The 21,187-nt window shown below is 30.1% G+C and overlaps 1 protein-coding gene across 4 annotated transcripts in view; it reads left to right on the plus strand.

The window, feature by feature from the left end:
- Window positions 1-21,187, plus strand: part of nAChRalpha6 (nicotinic acetylcholine receptor alpha6) — a 389,695-nt gene that overhangs the window by 240,764 nt on the left and 127,744 nt on the right. For all 4 annotated transcript variants that reach the window (XM_076530284.1, XM_076530283.1, XM_076530281.1 and 1 more), the window contains exon 7: window positions 14,801-14,876. In XM_076530284.1, coding sequence (XP_076386399.1) covers window positions 14,801-14,876 — 76 coding nt within the window. The remainder of the gene's footprint in view (window positions 1-14,800; window positions 14,877-21,187) is intronic.

The following is a 21,187-nucleotide window of genomic DNA, read 5'->3' on the forward strand; positions in this document are numbered from 1 at the left end:
CTCAGTAATCTGACGATACTCCACGATCCGTCAGAATTTCCGTCAACGCGTCACAGCAGTCACGCTCTAATTAATTAGCATCAGCGTATACTAAAATGAAGCAGCAACGGCAATAAAAAATTTGTATCGTCACGAAATTCTTTCTGTTTCATGTTTATACAGTGACCAGTTTCATCGGAAAATACAGAGCATTTTTAAAATTGTGGTACGACAAACTAGAAGGTGAATTTACATGAAAAAATAAGGCAAAAATACAGAATACAATTTTTCCTGTTACTTCATTTTTACAAAATTGAGTTTCGAAATATTTATAAAAAAAATTCGCTGCACATAAAATGATAAATGCGACAATTTGTTATTATTGTGAGAATGATTGTTATTAAACAAATAAATTTGACGATTATTACTGTTAAAGTTAGTTATCGGTCATTCTTTGTAGCATTATTGATGCAGATTCTAATGTTTAATTTGATGAATTAGTTTGATGAATGTAATAATAAGAATACGTAAATAACAAGCTTAACGAAGTTACATAAACTAATAAACCCATTTATTAATAATATTTAATAATATCAATAATACCTTTTGATTTATAATATTTGTTCACTGAGTCTACAAAAATTTTTGTACAAATATTTAAAAAGTTAGTGTATAAATATTTCAGATGTGTTCAAATCAATTTCCTTAAAAATGAAGCCTTATATGGAAAAACATAATTCCATACTGTGTATTTATTTTTCCACGTTCATTCACTCATGTTTTGTTCGCACCACTTTGAAAACGCCCTATATACACTACCGTCCATAAGTATCCGGACACTTGGTTTCGTTACATAAAACATAGTTGAACTTTGTACGAAAGGTATTTAGGGTTATCATATCATTTGTAATAATTACTATTATCTTTTTTGAGGTGTCATAACGTAATAGAATTAATTTTTAAGTACAAATTATACAATGAAAGTGTGAAAGTAAAATTCATGTCCAGAAGTACAAAGTCCAAATTTGTGAATCTAATGAAACGCTTTCGATTCTAAAAAAAATTTTAATTTCTACTGTGTTTCATTTCTATGGTGCAGAACGTATTCAGAGGGTTCATCGATATGTTTCGAGTGTTTGTAAACTGTTGGTAGATGTTTAGGTTCCCTCAATGGAGATAAGAATGGAGGTAACGCTACGCACTCGACAGTTTCGGTTTAGTTCGTCTGTAGCTTCTTTTCCATCGAGATATGAGTTCCAAACGAAAATTATCAATGGAAAAACGTTCCAGTATTCTGACCTTCGCAGAAAAAAAAAAATCCATTTTAGTTACTGTTGCAGATACTTGAATAACTTTCATGCAACGCGAATGCATATTTCGCTTGTGTCCGGATACTTATGGACGGTAGTGTACCCAGTATAGGACTGAATTATCCGCGCTAACAACATCGTTCTCGTGTTAATAGCTGTCGAGCAATTAGCGTTTTACGAGAGCCCCGTACTCTTACGACCGTAACCTGTTTACGATTGTCGCGAGACTGCTGATAGACAGCTCATAAATCCATGAAACTGCGCTGGAGATGGTGCACCGTTTGTTGTTGCTGTCTGATAGCTGCTGTTAATCATAAACCGTTAATCGTGTTTATCCTCCTTGCTTCGATAACGGATTGTTATAACCACCAATAGGAACTGACAAACAGTAGGGATGATACTGTTGCGTATCAAGATGGAGATATGGAGTGGATCAATCCGTTTAATTCGCTGTCAAATGGCACGAGAATCGAGTCACCGTTTAAACACGTATCCGGGTAGCAATTTTGATCGCTGTGGCGGTTATCGGGGGCCATTTTGAATATTAGGTGTATGGAGAGCAATTAATAATGAGAGATGAATAATTTTGTCCTGGTCAATATGTTCGAGTTATGGTCGAACGAGATTATGGTACAGGAAAATTGATGTAATCGAAAATGTTCGAAGATACTTGATAATTTCTTGCGTCAGGGGCTGTCGTTCTCGTTTCTTTAATTTAATACAAAGTGAAGTAATACAAAGTTGTAAGCAATTAAAATTGCAGTTTTTAAGATTCTTTTTATAGGAGATGTTCGATTAGTAAATTTTTGACTTCTCAATTTCTAGTATTCATAAATTCTCAAATCGTAAAATTTTTAAACTCCCAAATTCTATATTCTTACATTTCTAAATGAAAAAATTGCTGGTTTTTCAAATTTCTAAATTCCCAATTCTCTTCTTTCCCAAATTTCTAAATCTACTAACTTTTTAGTTCGCAGTTTTCTAAATTATCAAATTTCTCAGTTCCTTAATATCTAAGTTCCCTAATTCCTAATTTTTCCAAATTCTGTATTCCCAAATTTAACAATTTTTTAAATTCTCCAGATTTCTAATTTTCGAAATCTCTGAACCGCCAAATTTGTTAGTACATAAACTTGTAAATTTTCTACTTGCAAATTTTTCCAATTTCTAAGTTTCCAAATTCCAAATTTTCTGAGTTCTTAAAGTTCCAAATTTCAACATTTCAAAATTCCTACATTTTTGTGTTTTAAAATTCCCAACTTTCTGCTATGACAATATTTGATGATCTCAGCTTCCTAATTTTTTAAATTGATAAAATTCAAAATTCCTAATTTTCCTAATTTCAGCCCTCAAACTTGTAATTTTCCAAATTCCGACCTTCATATTCCAATTTTCTAAATTCCTAAATTTCAGAATTCTGTAATTCCCAACTTTGTAAGTTCAAGCATTTCTAAATTTCCAAATTTTCATATTCCTAAACATCTAAATTCTAAATCTCTCATTTACAAATTTCAAACTCAGCCTCCAAAATTCGGAAAGCTTTGTATTAAAAAAATTGTTAAGTTCTCAAGTCTTTACATTTTTATATTTATATTTATATTTACATATATATTTATATACATAAAAATATAAAAATTTGAGAACTCTGCAATTTTTATGAAAATATGTTTTTATATTATTTTCAAATCTTTTTATTCCTTTTTAAACTTCATACCTCTCGGTAGATTGGGAGGGAGAACAATAGAGTCCCTGAATGGCGGCAATATAACAAAAGTCCACTATATTTACATTATCTTACAAGAATAAGCTTGTAAATTAGGAAGTCACTTTGATGACTACTCACACAGTTCACTACTGTGATACATAATGCAACAGTAATCGAACAATTAATTTGAATATCCTTTTGATGGAAATTACCATAATGTATTATACTACATTACAAATCAATGAGCTGTTGAATGCACATTAGTAGGTCTATGTGTATCTCCTCACAAATATGTTAAATATTATCTTCGTTTATATGTGTCTTATAAACCTCAATAAGCACTTGTATTTTATAATTTCTTCAATATTTTTCGCAACAGGCTGGTAATACTTTTATTACACTTCAAGAAAAGTAAAAAGTGAAAGAAAGCATTGATTTCTTTAAACAAGCTATTTTTCGTTGCAGAATAATGCAATTAAAAAATAGTTAATCCTTTAACATTTACTTTATTTTTGATTAAATTTGGTTTTATTTTAAGGACGACGTTATTTTTGCGACGGTGTTTCTGTACGATAGGAGTTGTTTGTTTACCTTGTTCTCACACTCCTACTGTATGTAACAAATATTGCAATTTTCCTTCGAAATTTGCAAGAGGCAATTGGAGAGTTTGAGGAGCGAATGTTCGTCACTGGCAAAGCTTAGGCTAAGTACGTATTTGTTTCGCGCACACCTGTTAGAATCCCAATTTTTATAATACAGCACAGAATGTTCATAGTGATTAGAAACAGCACAAAAATGGATACAACAATTCGAATACGAATTGTGTCTAATAGTGGATCGTCTAAGATTAGAAACAATTTTAGAAACTTGTATATTTCACGATTGTAAATATCACTTCACTTTTTTATCACGTAAGTGGAAATATAACGACTGACGCTATTTTTATGTTGTACATTTTATTTTACTGAAGTGTGAGTGCGAATGTATCGAAACGAGATTTCTGCGTATCGCTTACGAATGTACGGTTTTGACTCGAAAAAACACTTTAGAAAATGTCTTTAGTCCATTCGACCGTCAATAGTCAAATTTTTAACAAACCGGGCTTCTGTTCCGGAATCCACGTGTATAACGTTTCAGTCGTACCAAACAGAATTTCCCACGTTTATTTTGTAGTAAACCGGTTTCCCGAATTTGATTTCACGCTTGATCAAATGTTCTTTTATTTTGAAACGTTCTAAAACCCTGCTCTGTTGCAGTCAGATATCATCGATAAACTTTAGCAGGTTTCCCTTAAAGTTGCATGGTTCGTCGTTTAAAATTGTAGAAACCTTCGTACCTTATAGTTAATAACGTAATATATTCAATTTTTAACATTCCTAAACAAGATTTTCTTAAAATTGTAAATATAACTTAATAAAATTAATATTTACAACGGTTAATAATAAATATAACATATAATAACTAATTGAAGATTGATAAATAAATATTTTAAAGTAAAACATTGTTTAAAACATTTTTAAAAGCTGAAAAGATTGGTTAAAAATTGAAACAGAAGATATACGAGCATAATTGTAGTTAAAGAATATAGTTTTATAGGAAGTTAGTAATATATTGTACAGTTAAAATGATAGTGTTTAGAACGTTGCGAGAAGTAAAAAGTTAGTTAAACTTAATTTTATATGAAATTAAAACGATATTAATAGTTTTATTTAGTTAATTATAAAAATGAAAGTTGAATGTCGCGCGTGGAGCATATCGAAATTGCGCATGCGCGAATCGTCCATTGTATTGTTTTTTGCCCTAGCAGAATCCGATGGGAATTCGGTACGATAATACATCATGCATATTTATTATTTTACACTTGTACAAATTAATTCTACATGTACTTTGTATTACAAATTCATTATTGCGTCTGTAAATTATTATTTCAACATTAGTTAATCAAATTGATGTTTATACGAATGTTATTGACACATTTAATTAACTTTGACGTTGATCGATTTATAGCGATAGTAAATTAATTTCGTGGCAAAACAAATAATTGAATTAGAGTTTTCATTGATTACAAGATTAAATTATTAATATTCATATGATTTACATTATAAGTAATTTTATCGTTGAAATTGGTTTATGTAATTTGGAATTAAACGATGTAAATTTAATTATTAACTTTTAATTAATTAATTTTCTTGTTTATTATAGTATAATTCTGCAGTTGATTTAATTTGTCTTTAAGAGTACTTCTGAATATTTATCGTGCTTTCGTTTATGTTACAAATTTAAAAAAACTTGTTTGTAATAACTAATTGTAAGTAAATCTACAATTTTATATTTTCTTTTATAGACTCCTTGAAATGTTTGTCATAATCTTTGATATCTTTAGTTTTTGTTAAAAATTTCATACCAATGTTGATAAGTCATTAATAAAAATATTACTCAACCATGTTTTACATTTTGCTTAAATTATTGCAAATGAAATTGAACAAAAAACATATTATAACATTTTACATCAAATTACTAGTAAAATTATTAAATATTTTCCAGTAATAACATGTGTGTAAACTTTTTGAAACATTTATCACTTCTCATAATGTTATATAATTATCATTTTCTCGAATGTAACATGATAATAGCAATGAAGTAATTTAAAATTAATTAAGCGAAATACTAACATTCATTTTAAATTCCAATTTCAAGTACCGCGTTGCAATAAATTTATTATATCGAAATATCGTACGATAAATATTATTGGTAAACAATCGGACGAAAGGAATCACATTTCTGTAATTTTTTAATACATGCATTTTCAAAGTACATTCTGAGTACTGTAATGGTTTTAACTAAGTGCTAGGTCAGATTAGGTTAGGTTAATTTACGCTAGGTTGAATTAAATTACGTGAAATCAGATTAAATTAAAATATGTTGATCATTTTTAGAGCATCTTTTTTACATCATTGAAAAAAAGAAGTTATTAACCTAACCGTGGTTGAATCTCGCTCAAATTTTTTTAAATTAAATTATTTTAATTCTCAAATTTAGCGTTAAAATACTTATATTACATTTAACTCTACTGAATTTAAATTTTGATTAAGAAATTATACTTTTTTATTTAATATTGTTCACCTGTTTAATCCTTCACATCATTACTTAGCTTAATGACCTCTGCAATATATTAAAAAAAGTTATCAAAAGGTGGCTTTTATTAATTCTATTAAAATTATTTTTATATGTCAAATAATAATTCACTCTTTGTTAACAATTATCATAATAAACTTAACATTAAACCTTGTGAAAAATATTACACAAAATTAATAGAATTACGAAAATATTCATCAGTATGAAATAATTAATCATTTAAAATATTTCCAAAATTATTCATGACACCAAAGAATGTTTCAAATAAAAGTAAAATATATTAAAGTAGAACATTATTCAATGTTAATTTTTTTGTAAATATAAAAAATTGCTAAGCTACTTATCTTAAGAAACCATTAGTTTAAAAGGCATTTTAATGTTTTATAATGCATTGTAAGAAAAGATGCTTTAATGTCATGCCTTATAAAACAGCTGTGTTCATTATGCGTTATTAATCTTCTCAGCTGAAAATAATTACTTTCAAGCACTCAGTGCAATAAGAAACATTCACACACACTTGAAACACAAATAGTTTTATAATTACTGCACCAGAATTGAGTGCTATTCCATACTATTAAATTTAAAATATCCTAAACGGTTTTTGAATATCAATAAACGAATGATTATTTACAAAGCTGCATCGATCAATATACTGAAAAATACAAAAGCCGATTTTCATATATTGTTCACGTTACTACCTTACAGAAAATTTATTAACGCCGAATTATGTCGCTCTTCAAATTATTTAACTTGCATTTGTAACGTTTTCCGGTGTTACGAGTAGTTTCGGGGATATTCGAAAGGATTTCTCGAAACGGGACACCCTGTATAAGAACATGTGTCGATGATGTGGTCAACACTGCAGTTAAACGTTGCTTTGATCCGGCGTATATGGAGTTGGTAAACAAACATTTGGCGGTTCCCTGATGAAATTTTTCTTCCCTCGACGACCAAATACCGTGAAATACGCGAACCACTCGATACCTAACTTTCACCTGTTGCACGTGTGACCCTGCCACGACGTCTCGAGATACTTCACGTTCATACAACCACGCTTCATTCTTTTCTCTTTTCAAAACGAACCACCTCTCTTTCGTCCTCCTCTTATCCTTCCACGAAACAATTCCACCCCTATTATACGCGTATCCTGCCTCTGATAATGAATCAGCAAACCCCTTTTCATTTGTTATTCCTGTAATTAACTTTCACGCGTTTTGATGGACCATGTGTTCGTTTGACGAAATAGCTATTAGATTAGGTTGAAATAATCGATTAGCTTATTCTGCTTTGAATTTAATGATGATGTGATTTGTTAACTTTGATCATCAATCAGCAATTTCTTTTTCATTTTTTATTTCGGTAATTAACTTTTGCGTGTTTTGTTAGGTTGTCTGTACCGTTTAATGAAATAGCGATTAGTTTAGATTGAAATAAGGGATTAATATTTTACTCTGTTTTGAATATTCTGATGATATAATTTGTTCATTTCCTAAATAGTTATTGAACTAATTATTTTTCTGAATTATGCGATGCACAATATGTCGATAATTTAAATACCGCTATGATCTATAATAATTAATACTATTAAATTATTGCTAGGGCATTGATTAATGTTACTTATCACTAAAATGAGGTATCAATTCATATCCTTAAATTATCACGAATTAATGTTATTTATTTATCAGTAAAATATAATATAAATAAACATCATTTTACTGTAACTGAAATACAAATAATTATGTTTCACATAATATACTATAGAAATATACTAATAATTCATATCATTTTATTATCATTAAAATATGGCATTAATTAATGTCATTTAATTGTTACTAAAATATATTAGTTAAAATCATATAGTTGCCACTAAAATATAATATTAATTAATATTATTTTGTTGTCGTTAAAATGATTTAATTGCTACCAAAATATAATATTAGTTAAAATCACGTAATTTACACTAAAATATAATGTAAATAAATATCACTGAATTCTCACAAAAATATAGCACTTACTAAAACCACTTAATTATCACAGAAATATAATATTATGATCATAACATTTTATTATAAAATCTAACCTAACCTAAGAAATGACGTTTGCTGAGCTTCTTCGGGAAACCTGATTAAATTCTTTTGAAATACTAGAGAACCACTTATATTTTTAATATGCTTTCAATGTGGAATATTATAAACACGTTTCTTTATATTTCCACTTATTACATAATTTTAATCTCGTGATATTTAAACAAAAGTCACTACTTTATTCCTCTAAATAATGAAGAGTACTGAAAATTAAATATGCCAAAATATAATAAACATATATTTACTAATTTAACGTAACTGACATCACTTTTCCAAAAATAAAATTCAAAAATAACCTATAAATATTTTCAAGCTCTATTACATATGAAATATTATACGATACAACAATAAATTCATTCAGGTGATTCAAATATTTCATTTAGTATGAATTGAAATGATTTACTTTTAAAGAAATATTTCAAAACAACGAATGGTATAATGATTTCTCCGAGATTTCGTTTAATTATGCTTTTGTAATTTATATGCAGAAACTTTATAAATAACGACGATCCACTTAGCAACTTCGATCGGCCGTTTCCGCAGGAATTCCATAGAACACGAAAAACAAGTGTACACGTTACGAGCTTAACGATTTACTCGTGTGTGCGAAGCAAATTCATTCCGTTCGGTTGCGCTCTTACCTGCGTGCCTCGAAATGGAAAAACGCTGTACAAAGGTATCCGTGGCACGTTATAATAGAAAATAAAAGCTAAACCGAGAGAATAAAAGCGTAAAACACAAGGCACACGCGTAAGAACCCGAACGATTTACCGACCTCTCTCGATGATACATTAAGCATCGTGCTCATCCTAGACCTTAAGTGTTTGATCGCGAGATGTTGGTAAAATAACCAAGAAAATCGTCCATTTTCAGTATCAAACATTCCTTCAATTTCTCTACCGGTTAATTGTTACGTTCGAAATAATTGTATCCAATTTACTCAAAGTTATTCACCCGATTATTTCAAACGTACGTTTTAATTAATGTCCGTTAATCAGCTGGAAGTTTGAGAAATTCGAATGGTCGATTTTCTTTGTACATATGCGCGTCGGACGCTTTATTTGTTGATCGCAAACGAAATTGTAAATATTTTCATTCGGAGATTAATTAATCGCACTCCCCGTAGGGTACGGTGGCATCTGTTTCGTTTTCTCTTTCAAGTCTCATTTTTAATTTTGTATCGATTAAATGTATCTTGATTATTTTGTATTTCGATAGATGTGGGACAAGTTTAAATAATTCTGCTGCGATTATTTGTACATAAATGAAGATTATCTTTCTGTTATAGAATAGTGAGTTAGGTTAGACAAATAATCGAGTACCAAAGTTAGTAATTATTTGTTGCATTTAAAATTTTATACCATGAACCTGTAATTATTATTTTTGTTTTAAATTCTTTAATTATCATTTTTAAAGAAAATAATAGTATTGCTAGAATCGTTTCTATAGAGTGAACAATATTTTTATTTATGCGAAACATTGAAAATAAGATTTAAATAATGTCTTACAATTTTAATACTTTTTGTATCATTAGCATCTTTCTCGATCTTAATTTGAAAGGTTTCACCGCTGCATTATATACTACTGAAGAAAATGTGTCAAGAACTAAAATTTCATTAAAATGATATGATCACTTAACCAATCAAATTAATCAACTAAGTGATACATTAAATTAAATGATATATCAATGATGTACAAAAATAAATGTATGTCAGTGGTGTATCAAATTGAATGATATGTCAGTGATGTATCAAATTGAACAATATATCTATAACGTATCAATGATATATTAAATTAAACGATGTCCCTTATTATTTTATTTATCATCACTTTCAGTTTTTTATTTATTTTTCGTTAACAATTAATGCGTTAATAAAAATTAATTTGATATCAATAAAAAATCAGGTTGCAAATAATGCACCATAAACAAACACGCGAATAATCAATTATCTGCAAAAACAAAGAATTACCAGATACAGCGAGTTTCCGAACAGCTGCCATCGTAAGCTCGTGTAAAATGCAGTCCGAGCGCATTTCATCGATTACTATGTCGCATATTAACGCGTCCCCCATGACCCCAACCTCATTCTAAGCGTAGAGAAAATCAGGAAGGAAGTTGTTCTCGAACACCGTTCACACGAACCCCGTAATACTGATTTGAAGCCCGTTTCACCGACCCTTAGCCAACCAACCTCACCACCCCACTTGTACATCACAAAGAATCAACATTCGATGATCGAACGGCTAATTATAGTATATTTAATGTACAACATGTGTGCGTGCGTGTGAATGTATGTATGTGTCGCATGTACACGTGTTTATGTGTTAACACGTTTATGTAAATACTTCGATCGATGTGCAATTAATATACATTTGTAGGTGCATGTATTCCCCTCTGTCTTCAATTTTGTGTACAGGCTGACTCACAAACGGTGTACACCATTAAAACTATATTTAGCTTTTATTTTAATATTTCGGATTCGAATTAATGTACTTAATTATCTTTTATACTGTTAAACAGTGTATTGCATATTTGAATGCTGACAGTTTTTGACATCACAAGGGATTCTCAAATAGTTCATCATATTTTGAAGACTACGTTTTCAATTTTAAAAATGAGTCTGAATTTTTCTGATATATTTGAAATCTTAGGATACTGTTCGCACAGAGTGATAGTTTTGTATACAAGTGATGATACCTTATCTAGCGAATACGTGATCCACTCTATATATGGAAAATTTTTGAGATCATAATATTAAATAAACTAACAGATTACAAATTAATGAATGACTTTTCGTATACCGTGAACAATTGTTTAATGACTCAGTTTTTGATGGTGTGCATTCTTCTGAGACGTGTATACAATTTACCCTGTTTAGAACTGTCCCAGGCGTACACCCCAAAAACAAAAATTATGGCTTAATTTATTAAACGTGGAGGTCACCTACGACCCACAACACAAATTTGAAATTAACAACTTCAAAATTAACGACTTCAAAATTTTAAATGGCTACATCAATTTCTTAAAATAAAATAATTAATTTTCGAGTACATTATCACTAGAATCCGATTATTAAAAATTGTCAATTATATCAAATTTGAAGGGCCATCTGTGACCCCCACAGTAGGGGTGCTATTGTTAAAATATCAGAGTAGCGCCCATACTTTACATAAACATTCCAAGTCCCTGAAACAACATACGAAAATGACCCCAGAGTAAAAATGTTCTCCGAGTGAATCTGTGTTTACAATATGGAGGACACGAATTGCCCTCGCTACGAACCCTCCAAGCTTTTTAACGATGCAAATGCTTCAGGAATATGTATATTCTCCGTAAAAGTATCCTCGGCTGAAAACTTCATCGTTTAATCGCGTTTCACAGCAACCAGATCGTTAATCCTCGATCGGTGGCTCCCTATTCGCTGCGCAAATCGCGCCAGGGATTTAGTAATTATTCCGAAACGCGATTACATTCGAGGAAAGGTTAATTCTCAGCCAGCGATTGAATACGTCGATCAATGGCTTGGGGATTATGTCGATTAAATTGGAGAATTTACGGTGGTTGTATACTGCCATTATTTTTGTCCGGAAATTATTTCTTGTCGCCAATTTTCGATTAATCTCACCATCGTGCATGCGTCGATAAATCTGAGACAGTATTGGGTCTTTTTCCAATTAATCTTTTCGAACAGAGTGCAAATATAATATTTTCGATACACGATCAAATTCATGGCTAAAATATTTTCCCTAATAAAATGCGAAATATTTTCCGAACTGAACGTGCAGAATATCTTTTGAATTCAGTACGTCAAATTTTTCTTACTCAATGTGTGGAATAATTTTATTATGAATTTTTTTGTATTTTAAAACTTTCTCTCCTTGCACGAATATCACCCATAATTTGATTACTCATACAGAGTGTTTCAAAAATATTGTTCATTTAAAAAATTGCTAATTTTTCGTGTGGAAAAAGTAGAAAATCGTCGAACAATTTTTTATTTGCTACTGCATGTACAATTTGCAATTTGCTGATGATTAACTTTTCTGAAACACCCTGTATCAGATATAGATTGTAGATGATTGACCGTATGAACACATAATATAAATATATAGATTTTGATAAAAATATGAACGAGATTTGTACTACAAAATTAATACTATGTACATTACTGTTTACTTTATATGTACATCAAGATTCATTCAAAATTATATTACATATATGAAATTTTTTAATATAATTTTTCTAGCATAATTCTTTTAATACATTTATTATAGTAACACTTTTATGAAGAGTGAAAATCGTCAAGTAAATATAGAAGTCAACTTCAAGCTGAACACTGTATTTATATCATCATACTTTACTGAGCTTTGTTATTTATATTATTTATTAAAATCCAGTGTAGTAATTCCTGCAAGGAGAGTATGGTTCTCGAATTTCTTTCGCTCCGTCGCTATAATTCATTTTTCAGTACGGAAGGTAATGGAATAATGCTAATCTGTTCGAGGTTTCTTGCAGTATATGAAATTTTATTGCTAGCAAACAAATCTGTTCTGACGGCGGTAAACACGAATCGGTTTAAACGATCAAGCTTCCCGAAGTAATTCCGATGAGCCTCGAGGATGGAAATACCGGTCGTAAAAGTTGAAATGGTAGACCGCATCTCGTTTGGCTCTCGATCAAAGAGCAACAGGGGTTTAAAGGAAACCGGGGAAACCGTTTAAAAAGCGTTCGAGCACGGAATAAGTATCCTCACCGGAAGTTTCCTTGTTCCATGCTGTTCCTTCGGATTGAAAGAAGCTTCAGAATGATAAGAAAGAATCAACGAGAACTTTATGCGGATATAATAACGTTGTCTGCTCGCAAAAATAATGAGCAATCTCTTCTCTATAATTATACAGTTATAGTATACTGAAATAAAATCTCTTATAGAAGCCATTTGCTGAAGTGGACGTTTTGATTGACTATAAAGCAGAAATGGTGTCGTACGTGATAGCAACTATCTTAGCTAGTCTAATTAACTTTATATAAAATATTATACTTGATAACGACTTATAAAGTTATGTTATAAATATTTATTTAGTATGATGAAATACATTGATATATTTTTTATATTTTGTATTCATTTTGTTGATATATTTTATTATTATATAATATACTAAATTTACTAATGCAACAGTTTATTGTAATAGAAAATATAACACTGTATGTAATAAAAAAATTTTAACAATATATTCTATTGACATATTTTAATATTCATACATTGATATGTTTGCTTGATACATTTTATTATATTAAAATTTATAACAAAATGTTTAATGTATTACATCTCTTGTGATAAAACCTGTAATATATTTCACATTCTGGTACATACGGAATATAATGGAACATGCAATACATATTTCTACGAATATTAAATATAGTCAAATTTGCAATAAATTAGATACCCATATTCATATCAAATATGATAAAATACAATGTATTATTCTCAATAATATCGCGTTACTGTTTTAGGATTAAAATAAACGATAACTTCGTGTAATAACACGTGTACCTAATGCACGAGGAATATTAACTATTTTATAACAGAAATGTATTCTACTACAAATAATTGTTCTACAGAAACATTTAATTATAGTTTTATTGTTCTACAAACTTATTTAATAACTTCGTGTAATAACGTTTATAAGGAATATTAACTATTTTCAACAGAAACGTATTCTATTATAAATAATCGTTGTACAGAAATATTTAATTTCAGTTTTATTATTGTACAAAAATATCTGATAACTTCGTGTAACAGCACGTGTACTTAACGTCCTAGAAATATTTACTGTTATATTACAGGAATGCATTCTGTTGCAAATAATTGTTCTGCAGAAATTTAATTTCAGTTTTATTGTTCTACAGAAATATTCAATTTCAGTTTCATTATTTTACACGAATATTAAAAAAATTGTATAATAATTTTAATTTAATAATTGTTTAATAATATAATTTTTTGCAATTATGCTTTTGTAATATTTTTAATTTGTCAAATTGTTTCTCTAAACATGCTATGTAAAATTCAAACGTGTAATCTCATTGCTTTTGAAGCAGACTACGTGTACAGAACTGTGAAAAGCGGTGAGATCTTAAAATCGTCGGAACGTGACATAAAATCAATTGGAAATGCTCGACGCGTTTCAATTTTATCGAGGGAACAAAAGACAGCGACAGAAATTCGAGAACGAAGTTTCCTTTAGCGATTCGGGGAGAATAAGCGAATACGATATAAAAGAGGATTAAGAGGTTCCACAAATGTCGACCGTCGTTTCGAACTTCCGTTCGAATCCAGGATTTAAATAGTTATCTATTTTACAAAACCAAGACTCAATCTGTGTCAATTATTCGACTCCTCTTTTTATTTATTCCTCTTGCACGAATCGATGTGACACTGTGCACTTGCGAACTTAGCGATAGATTGCACTAATGCGGAAGCAAAGCAACACGCAAAAATTATTTTATTTTTGAAGCATGTATATTAGCTTTTTGCTGTGTAATCGAATGCAGGAACATGTCTGCTGTAATTGAATTTTCGTTTTGGCAGGTCGATTTGGTGCTCAGTTCGGAGACTGGTGGCGATCTGTCCGATTTCATTACGAACGGGGAATGGTACCTTATCGGTAAGTCAATTTCAAATTTTAATTAATCATGTTTGTGTTATTTCTGTTTCATTTTGGTGATTTGAAGGAAGAGTATTGTATTAAGTTTGGTATGGGACGTTGGCTAGTTAATGTGAGATCTCAGTTTTGTGATTTGATCACTTGCATCTGAGTCATTAGTATTTGAGGAATTTGTATTTTGCCACTTTGTATCTGAGTAATTTGTTCTTTACCACTTCGTACTTGACTAATTTGCACTTTGGTACTTTTTATTTGATTAATTTGTATTTTACCACATTGTACTTGACTAATTTGCATTTTATTACTTTTTATTTGACTAATTTGTATTTTACCATGGTGTACTCGACTAATTTGCACTTTGGTACTTTTTATTTCACTAATTTGTATTTTACCATTTCGTACTTCACTGATTTGCACTTTGGTACTTTTTATTTCACTAATTTGTATTTTACCATTTCGTAATTGATAATTTGTACTTTACCACTTTGTATTTGACCGATTTGTAGTTAATTGATACGATTTTAACCTATTCGTGTTTCACCGATTTGTAGTCAATTGATTCATTTTTAACGCATTCGTGTTTGATCGATTATGAATTTCGCCTACTCGAATTCGACCTATTCGTACTTACTGAATTCACGTTAGATCAATTTTTTTCTATTATTATCTGACCTACTTATATTTGACGTTATTACATTATATCTAATTTATATTTAACCTAGTTGTACTTCACTAATTTATATGTAACCAAGTTATATTCGACGTACTCATATTTGGTCAACCGGTTTATGACCACTTGATATTTAGCCTACTCGTGTTTGGCTGACTTGTATTTAACCAATTAATATTTGACGTACTCATATTTGGTCAACCGGTATGTGACCACTTGATATTTAACCTACTCGTGTTTGGCTGACTTGTATTTAACCAATTAATATTCGACGTACTCATATTTGGTCAACCGGTTTATGACCAATTGATATTTAACCTACTCGTGTTTGGCTGACTTGTATTTAACTAATTAATATTCGACGTACTCATATTTGGTCAACCGGTACATGACCAATTGATATTTAACCTACTCGTGTTTGGCTGACTTGTATTTAACCAATTAATATTCGACGTACTCATATTTGGTCAACCGGTATGTGACCACTTGATATTTAACCTACTCGTGTTTGGCTGACTTGTATTTAACCAATTAATATTCGACGTACTCATATTTGGTCAACCGGTACATGACCAATTGATATTTAACCTATTTGTGTTTGACTGACTATTTAACTAATTAATATTCGACGTACTTGTACTTAATCAACTTATATATAGCAAATTGATATTTAACGTTCTCATATTTGAGGAACTTATTATAATCGATTATTTTTTGATAAATTTATATGTAACTAATTATGAATGGGACTTAAACTACTTGGGTAATCAATATATAACTAATTTAATATTAGATTTTTTTGTATGTGATCAACTTATATATAACCAATTAATTTTTAACAAACTTAAATGTAACTGTTTGATATTTGACCGACAGTTACTTGACCAACTTATATGTAACTAATATTGGACCTACTCATATTTGACTAACTTACATATAAACAATTAATATTTAATCTACAAATTATATTTCACCAATTAATATTTAATCTATTTATATTTAACGGACTTACATAAACGTAAATGATATCTGACTCCTTGGTATTTAAGCGATGCATACATGATCGATTACAAACAAAAATACAAAAACGCAGTGAGAGAAACAAGTGTCCTGATCTACTTATGGACGCTATTGCACTTTTTCAAGTTTCCTTTCAGCACCGAAGGTGTTATCGTTGAAAATTCTCGGCGGTCGTAAAGGGAGAACGGTATTCAGGTTATAGGGTCGTGTCGCGCTACGTTGCACCCTGGCCGTGTCAAAGAAACCTAAATTTATTAATGCAATTTCACGCCAGCATATTCGCCAAGATTTCCTTCTCCTCTCTTCATTATTCATCCGCCGCATTTCGAATTCCTTGCCGCGTGCTTTCATATGCCAAGAACGCGGCGGATGAGCTTTCGAAGAAAGAAGCGGAAGACACCTTGCAACTTTCACGATCGTGTTTTCTATAGAGTGAGAAGATCATCGACGAAAGCCGAGGAAGAGCACGAAAATGGCCACGAGAAATCGAAGGAATCGTCGGATAGACCGGCTCGTAAAACGGAAACAGTGTGAGATCTTCGTTGCTCTGGATCCTCTTCGTGGTCGTAGGATAACGGAAATGTAGCTTCCTTAACGATTTCCATCGGCATGCCTTTACGTTTCATTGACTCGATGTACCAAACAGAACGTATTTTTTCGAGGAAATTGCCTTCTGTTCTGAGATTTAATGCAAAAAATTGATAAAAATTGTCTGCTATTTTTTGGTAGTTTCGTTTTATTTTGAATTTCTGAAGAATATTTGAAATAATTTCATTGATTACAAATGTCTATTTTATACGTAGAAATATGCAAATGGAGCATACTGAGAAGATAATGCAAGTGGAGCAAATGTAATGAATATAAACAATATAGCAAATGTACCAAATATAGAAAATATACCAAGTAGTGCAAATATAGTACATATAAAAAAATACAAAAAATTTATAACATATAGTAATTATTGCAAATATAGCACATATAACACACATATACAATATAACAAATCTAAAAAGCATAGCAAATATAACAAACATAGCAAACATAGCAAATGTAGCGAATCTAAATAATACACTAAATGTAGCAGATAAAACAGACAGAGAAAATATTGCAAATAGATAGAACAAATATAGCAAGCAAGATAATTACTGTTGCAGGTTAAAGAAATAACTATTTCTAATATTTCCAAACTCTCAAAGTCCCATTCCAAGTCCTTAAATTTGTTAATTTCCGAATCCTTAAATTCCCAATTTTCCATAATTCCTAACCTCCAAAATTTTCAACTTGTTTGATGTCGTAATTTCTACAGTTCTATATTTGAAACTGCTAATCAAATACCAACAACTTGTCGATCCTGTTTTCCCTATATTACCCTTTTCCCTAGAGTAACCCACCATCGCCAGTATACCAGCATCTATATTACATGCAGAAGTAGGTGAGCCAAAAGTGTCCCACAGGTGTAGCAACAAGCGAGTCGAGTACTTTCTTATTCAAATTATCGAGCTACAGCGGTGGTCTGATAATTGGAAACGTTTAAAAATGTTATTGTGAATACAACCATTAACACGACCTTTCTTACTCGACGGAAGTCAATGCACTGTTGGCCATCCTTTATTAAATTTCTACTATTCACACCAGCTGTGTCGCATCGATCGACGTTAAATCTTCATGAAACGACGCGAATTACGCAGCCATTTTGCTTTCTTTTTAATCTTTTTTTTTTCGCTTAGTCACCGAGGACAGTTAAAATTTTTACGCGACTATAAACGTAGCCGTAAAATTTCCGATTTTATTTGTGGGGAACGAAATCATGAGTGGTCGGGGATTCTCATGGTTATTTCTTTTATGATTATATTCGCGCTTTCAATGGTTTCCCGTATTTCAGAATTGTGCTCTTACAAATTCCTTTTATTAAATTCGATTAGAAATTAGTATGGCGACGGTAATAGTGAAATAATAATATTGCGAGAGAAATACAGATATTATGAATTGATAAAAGTTCTCTTATATATTTAATAATAAGAACAGATCTCTTATATATTTTTCTGCTTGTTTATTACATAAAAGCTTATTAAAAAAGCTTATTAAAAAGCTTATGAATAGAATTTATTTCACTTTATAGTTGCAATTTTGATAACCTTTGTAATAAGAATCACTTCTACACATGTTTCGTGTCATATTTATACAACTATAAAATTACAATACATTTACACATAATATACAATAACAAGAAGTACATGAGCATAGTTGAAGCATTATAATGTATTATAGTAACGATTCAAAATAAATATTTTTTACACCAAGCACAATGAAGTATAGCTAATTCTCACATTACACCGAACATATCTCACATTCTCATATTACATGAATTTCGCTAACGTGTTTCATGAAACAAACTACCAAATTTTCATGCTGAGAATAAAGAAAACTTATTTAACGCAAATGCTCATGTTTCATTTCGAAACTTGACAAATTAGCCTCCGACCATTTTGAAACTCGGTTTACACAAATATTTTTAATAAGTGTGGCTTTCTGCACCGTACTACTGCTGCATTTATGAAAAATGCTCACTGAAAAGGTTATTAACGTTGCAACTGCAGATTATAGTTAATATTAAATATAGAATTAATATTAATATCGGTTATATTAAATACAGAATTAGCAGCCAATATAAAAAATGTTCAAAACATAAAGTAGCAACTTGTAGAAGGTGTTCTTTATCGCAAAGGACGATTCTTCACCCTCTTGCAGTCATCTAGCAAACACAAGTTTAAAACAAGAGTTTCGGGATATGGAGTGTACAATTTACGTCAGTAAAAGAAATTTCGGAAAACGGTTTGTCTTCTTCGCAAAATAGGTCACTTGATTTACAAATAGGAACACATTTTTCTTTTTAGCATATTGTAGAGGACATCAAAACAAATTCGATATATATTACATGATATTTTTAATAACACATTACTAATATGTCGACATGTTATTTTCGTCACGGAAGCATTTCGAACGTATAATTAAATAAAGATTTTTATGTTTTAGTTACTTATTTGTATTCAGTAATCTCTTGGATGTCAAATATTGTTTGCATTGTCTTAAAATTAAATATATTAAAAAGCTAAATATTTCACATTTCTGCTACTGTAAATCGAATAATACGTTAGTAGGAGTATCGTGTAATATTTAGAATTCACCTCGATATTCAATAAGATAAAAAAGTGTGCTTTTACTTGTAAATTCGACGATAACCTTGATTTTGCCGTGAAAACAAACTGTTTTCGAATTGTTTTTTTACTGAGATTTATTGTACACTCTGCACTCTGTAACTCGTATTTTAAACTTTTTATCAGATAGCTACAAGTGGGTGAAAAATCGTGCGTCATGTCAGAGTAACGCTCTGCGTGTGCAACTACGTGTGAGTATACGAGTTATTTCATCGAATTTTTTCATCAGAACTAATGTTAAATACTTCCCGAAGAATTGTTTAGATTTTAAGTGAAATTGTATAAGTTTAGGTTATGTGTGTTCTGAATGTAAAATAGTCATGGTTAATTGTTACGTTGTGTAGTGTGTGCGATTGTATTGTCATTGCAAAGGTAGCGATAAGTTTATTTATAATATAACGGAGAGCGAAGAAAGCGCGAGCGAAATAACATTTGTAAATTTCTGAGAAACGATGCCTAGCTGGCGATCTTGCCGCTATGATAGATAAGGGTAGAATTCGGGGAACGTCGGAAAGGCCCGAGCGCGTCGCGAACATTCGAGCGAGACCCGAATATTCATTGTTAAATTGTGTGTTGATGAAGCAAGGAGGATCTGACGCGCACTTACAAGGGATATATTATATTCGTTCGACGATTATCGGTAAGATTTTTGCGTTATATATATTATGTAAATTCAATTTGCAAATTTGTACAATTTATATTCAAACGATATTATATAAATTAACTAATCTCGATTTCGCCTTCTTGTATTCTTATTAGTTTATCAATTAACAACTAAAATGTATTAGAATTGAATGAAATCGACTAGAACTATCTGGAATCAATTAAAATTGTCAAAATTGATTAAATTGAACTAGAACCAATTAGAATTGACTAAAACCGATTAGATTAAAAGCAACTAAAAGTGATTAAAACTTATTGGAACTAATTAAAATCGTATTCGAACCAGTTAATATTAATTTTACAAATGAAGTCAAACATATGATTAATTATCATAACTTTTACAATCTTTCTTCATTATCTAATATGTAAATTAAATTTTATTAGTTATAAGTACAAATACAAAACATATATATTTGTTTAAAAATTTGTTTTCAATTTGAATGACAATATTAATTTTATTTAAAAATTTTGATCCATTGAATAGTTTGAATTTTTTCCTAAATTAACTTGTTAGAATATTTTCAATTTTTTTAATTCTACTTAACATGGATTGCGAATCAAATTATAATCATTTACAACTAGTTTATAATACTAACTACAAATAAATAAAAAATGACATTGCTGTATTATTTAATTTATTCATTATAATAATTGTCAATATTATACTGCTATTCCCATTGATTGTCTCAATGCAGGAAGAGATTTATCATTTAATCGTAATACATCATGCAACTATTTCTATA

Source organism: Megachile rotundata, chromosome 4, assembly GCF_050947335.1.
Source record: "Megachile rotundata isolate GNS110a chromosome 4, iyMegRotu1, whole genome shotgun sequence".
Classification (NCBI taxonomy): Eukaryota; Metazoa; Arthropoda; class Insecta; order Hymenoptera; family Megachilidae; genus Megachile; species Megachile rotundata.